Here is a 5289-nt window from a genome sequence, read left to right as displayed (position 1 = left end):
GGCTGGCCCGCTCCCCGAGCCCCTACAGCCGCCGCCGCTCCCCCAGCTACAGCCGCCACAGCTCCTACGAGCGCGGCGGCGACGTGTCCCCTAGCCCCTACAGCAGCAGCAGCTGGCGCCGCTCCCGGAGCCCCTACAGCCCCGTAATCAGGTGAGTTCCGCGTCCCGAGCGTCCGTCATGGGCTGGGCCGGCCGGAGCCTGGAGGCTGGGCTGGAGGTGATGAGACTCCGCAAAATTCGGGTCCGCGGGCGGGGCGAAAAACCCCACCTCGATCGGGGCTTCCGGTGGGGAGGGGCGCTTTCGCGCGCCCGGGACCCCTGGTGGGGGGATTTGGAGGGGACAAAGCGACAGGTCCAGCAGACTCTCTCCTCGCTCTGGAAAGGAAGGGTGGGGAAGAGTTCAAAGTTTTAAACTTGTTGCATTAATATATTAACAGATTTCTCTAAACTGCTCTTAGCTTTTTCCAGCCCAATTGCTTTGGGTAAACTGAAAGGTGGTTGGATTTGTCATAATTTGAAAGCTCTCAGAAGAGGTTTCATTGCTGGAGACGTAGGACTGGGTCACGGCTTAGGGAGTATATATTGTAAAGGAGAGTCGGCACCAGGTGCTGATGTCAAAGTTAGGTGTGGATTGCCTATGTTGCATATGAGGAGTACAGCGATGGGAGAAGCAGCCTTTCTGTAAAGATCGTTGTTTCAGTATGTGAAACAGCTGAAGTGAAAGCTCATGGTTATAAATTCGAAGATACTTATTTTATATTCTTGTGTGGAATAGTTTTTTCACCTGACCTTCCAGTCCTGGTTTTAGAAAAAAATGGCGAGATTGTGGTTTCATTGTTTGTGTGACACTCAGTTGCTGATAACGTCATTTAAATACAGTGTAGTTGCTGTGGTCCAGTATAGCGACCGAGTGAATGACTTAGTACTGAACGTTTCTTACACTATTACGCTATCTGCTATTTAAATTATTTACGTTACAGTTAACTGGACCTTTAAGTATCAGGATTTTTGTTTAAGTATCTTTGAAAAGTATAATTTGATCTAGTGAAATTGGAGTAATTTTTTTATGCAGCTGTTATGCCTTACCTGTTATATAATACTATTCTCCAAAAAAAGTGTGTGCCTTGATATAAATTTATATCTGTTAAGCAAAATAAATTGGAAGTAACTTTTGAGGATATTTCATGTTCTTAAATTCCCTTTAGATGTGTAGGAATTCTAGGCTTTATAGTTTAGGGTATCGGAAAATGTTTGTCGGTTTTTTTTTTTTTTCTATTGGTCTTTTCAGTAATGCCAAGCAGCTGCTGAGCGTGGTTATGTTGACTACAATATGTGTACCTGTAAAATTAGATCTTCTTGAAGCGTCAGCCTAGTGTTTGTAAAGATGTGATTCCAGTAGAGATGTGTTTGCCTTTAAACCAAAACAGCTGTATAAATCTCTTCATTCTTGCAGGGTTGCGGCACACTTACAGTGCTAGTTGATGTGTTAAGCAGAGAATATCAAGATTGAACACTCAATTTCACCATATCTAGCTTCTATATCTTGTAAGAGTTTATATTTTACTTTAAATGAAATATGTTAGGTTTGCCAAAATGTTTATATTTTTTGCAGGTAAATTTGTTTTTGACTGATTAGGTCTAAGTTTCAGTGCTTTAGATAGATATTAAGCGTATGATGCAGGTTTAAGAATGAGTTTTGTGTTTATCAGACTTTTTAGTTGCTAGGTACTTCAGTAAGGTTCTTTATTATCTAATAGTGCTGTGTATTTTGTATTTATTACAGAGCAGCGTTATGTGTGGTTAGGGGTGTTATTTTATATTTAGCAAGTATTTATTGAGCATGTATTATATGCCAGATAACTGTTTTAGGGACTGAAATATAGCAGTAAAGAAAGACAAGGTCCTTCCCCTTATGAGCCTGGCATTCTAGAGGATCATTCATACAGAATCTTTGCATGGTGTCTGTACTGATCACCCATGTTTATAAATGGTTGGATTTGGAAGAAGCTTTAGAATATATTGGCCAACATTCCTGACAGCCAGCCTTTTGACTGTGTGCATGTATACATCTAGAGGTGGGAAGATGTTATATTACTTTGCGATAGCCTGGAGCCTCTACTCCTGGTTTGCCCAGTTTCTTAGCAAGTCCCTGGGAGATTCCATTTCCTAAACTTTAACAGGGAAATACTTGTTTTTTTGGGTTATTTCAAGGATTAAATGAAAAATTTGTGTTTTGTGTATGTGTATTTAAAATTGGTAAATTTTACTGTATTTAAATTACATCTCAATAAAACCGATATTTTTAAATGGAAAAAATTTCTAAAGTATAGAAATATTATAGACTATTACAGAAATATAACATTGTAGAATATTTATAGAATAGCTTGAATTGCTGGAATTTTTCATATTGAAACCAGAAATCTGCCTCCACATAACTTCTGCTCACTGCTTTGAGTTTAGCTTTTTGGAATGGTTCAGAGCAAACACGTATGCTGCCTCTTCAAAATATAGACATTTGTGTTTTCTGAGTCTTTTTTTTTCTGGGTCAAAAACCTAATTTTTCATACAGTTTTTAGATTTCACGTTGTATTATGCCTAGTTTGTCAAACGTCCTACTTGAAAATAGGACTCTATATATAGTTAAAATAGTTAATTGAAAAGCTTGATTTTTAAATATAGCAAATGTGTTATTACTGTTTTGGAACAACTAATTGATCTCTCTTGTCCACGTTAATGCAGAAAGTTTTAAGTAATTATGGTAGATGGCCCACATTGTTTAATGAATAGACTGTTGGATTGTGAGCTCCATGAAGGCAATTAGCCTGTCTTGCCTATCGTTGTGTTCCTAGTGCTCAGCGTAATATCTGGCACCAGTAGACTTATTAATTGTTGAATGGGGACAGGAAGGGATGATGGAGTTTACTGAGCATATGAAATGCTGTGGACCTGGGTACTTAAGAGAGTTTAATAGCAACTGTGTATTTTGCTATAGGAAATAGCAGAGTGATATTTTGTAGCACTCTTGGAGCTTATGTATTAATGAATTCTCAGTGTAGATATTTTAAGGAAATGCATGCACCTTTAAAATGATATGGAAACCATGGAATGAAAGTTTTTCTCTGTATTCCTAGAATAAATCCTCTATTCCATTGACTTCTACTTTATGACTTCTACTTCCACCGACAATCTGCTCTTTGCCTCCGTCTGAATCTTTAGCCCCCTGCTGCTCATGCTTTTCATAAAGTCCTTTCTTTTTCTCCTTTATAACCAGGTTACCATATTTTCTTTGCTAGTTGACTCTTGGGGTGTGAGAAGTCACATAATTCTGCTGATTGGCCTTACAATAAATGTGCAAGTGAACTGAAGAGAGGGGCTGTGTAGAATGAGAGAGTGGTACTGATATTTAGGTTTTACTGAGTGCCAGGCATTGATGGATATTTAACATACATTTACCTCCAAAACCCATGCTGTGGTTGGAACATTCTTGTTGATAGACTGGGAAATGGAACCTCTAAAAAGTTAAGTGATTTGTTCCAAGGTCAGCTTGGATTCAAATGCTGAGCTGATCCTGAAGTATAAACTCTTGACAGTTTATATGGGGCTCAGGGGAGCTGACCATCTACCTCACTTGGTGATCTGTTTTGCTAAAATTTACCCTGTTTGGTTACTTGTGTGTTAATTTCTATTTTCTGACCATCTCCGCAGCATTTTGAGGATTTAAACAAAAATTTCAAAGAAACCCAGATTCTTCTAAAGGTCCTTTCAGGTCATTTTGTCTTTTAAATTGTAGGTTTTATGAATAGGAGGCTAAAAACATTTCTTGGAGGCACTAGTAATACTTAGTTATTGACGGTTGTTTTGCAATGGCATGTCTTGGTCTGAAGTCACTCAAGTCAGACCAGTTTGAATCAGTACAATAAATTGCTATATGTAATTGATACCTTTTCTGAACCTGTGGAAGTTCTCTTCCACCAAGCAGCAGCAGAAGCCCCGATTGTGGAATAATGAGACCTTGAGGATCTAAAGATAGGCATACATTTAAATGAATTTACTGGTATTCACTTGCATATGTTGTAGGGTACCTCTGTTGTGGATTATTTAGTGTTTTGTCCTAAAAACTAGTGCTCAAAAATAAATGAAGACATTCCAGAATTTTTAAAACACTATTACTCATAAAATACTGATTTGATATGTACTTATTAGAAATGTCATGAATATCCATAGATGAATTGAGTTCTTAAAATGCTTTTCAAAAGTGTTAAAAAGATAGGCTAGTTGAATAAATACAGAAACACTCAGAAGGGATGGAAATTTAGGTGAACTGTCTTAAATCTCTAAACCTGTAATCACTCCTTTCATTCCCAAGATGGCTTTGTGTTTTGCTACTTCTCTGGCCAGACCTTACCTGACATTTCTGTCTACTCATTCTGTATCACATTTTTGTTTTAACACTGATATTATTGCCTTAGTTCAGGCCTTCATTTGTGATCAGACTTCCTGTTATTCTTTTCTTCCCTGTTCATCCATTCTTTTCTTCCCAGTTCATTCTTTATCCAGGAGAGTTTTCTGAAAATTTTGGTTAGGTTGTGTCACTTCCATTAATTTAAGTCCACATTTTCTAGTGCATTGTCAGTTAAGGCCTTTTATTATCTAGCCCTGTTCTATCAGAGTTCTACTTTTAGAGGCATTTCTATTTCTCTACATTTTTACTTTTGCTGTTCCTTTAGCTTGAAATCCCTTTCTCTTCTCTGCCTCCACTTCTGCAGCTCAAAATCCAGCTCAAATTCCACCATCCTGAGACCTTTCTCCATTCATCCAGAAAAAGTTAATTCCTTTTTTTAATATCCTTATAGCACTTTGCTGTAGCTTTAATGTAGAGCTCTTAAAAATTTAATTGTTTGTCTGACTATATTTCCCTACTAGATTGCAAGCTCTTAGAAGACAAATTCCAAAGTGTATTTATTCGTGGTTGAATTAATTTAAATATTTTTCTCCACAGATTAATGCAAATCAACTTTTGCACAGATGCCATTTGTATCTCTAAACTTACCTACTGTTTTGGTTCACATATACTCCAGGATGGGGGAAGTAATTGTTTTGATTTTTAAGTGAAGAATATAAGAACCTCCCTCTTTTAGCTTCTACTTTATTGGAATGAGTCAAGGATACTGGGAGTCACTTTTAATGTGAATAGAATGAATTCAGGGACTTCCCTGGCAGTTCAGTGTATAGGATTCTGTGCTTGGGGCCAGTGTTCAGATCCCTGGTTGGGGAACTAAGATTTTACAT

General features: G+C 37.9%; 1 protein-coding gene across 1 annotated transcript in view; it reads left to right on the top strand.

Moving 5' to 3' along the window:
• Window positions 1-5289, top strand: part of CDK13 (cyclin-dependent kinase 13) — a 122585-nt gene that overhangs the window by 1098 nt on the left and 116198 nt on the right. Inside the window, exon 2 of the mRNA XM_010829121.1 lies at window positions 2-151. Coding sequence (XP_010827423.1) covers window positions 2-151 — 150 coding nt within the window. The remainder of the gene's footprint in view (window position 1; window positions 152-5289) is intronic.

The sequence above is a fragment of the Bison bison genome, unplaced genomic scaffold (genome assembly GCF_000754665.1).
Source record: "Bison bison bison isolate TAMUID 2011002044 unplaced genomic scaffold, Bison_UMD1.0 scf7180017864499, whole genome shotgun sequence".
NCBI classification, from domain to species: domain Eukaryota; kingdom Metazoa; phylum Chordata; class Mammalia; order Artiodactyla; family Bovidae; genus Bison; species Bison bison.
Note: the sequence above shows the minus strand (reverse complement) of the source record. Positions and strands in the feature narration are given on the sequence as shown.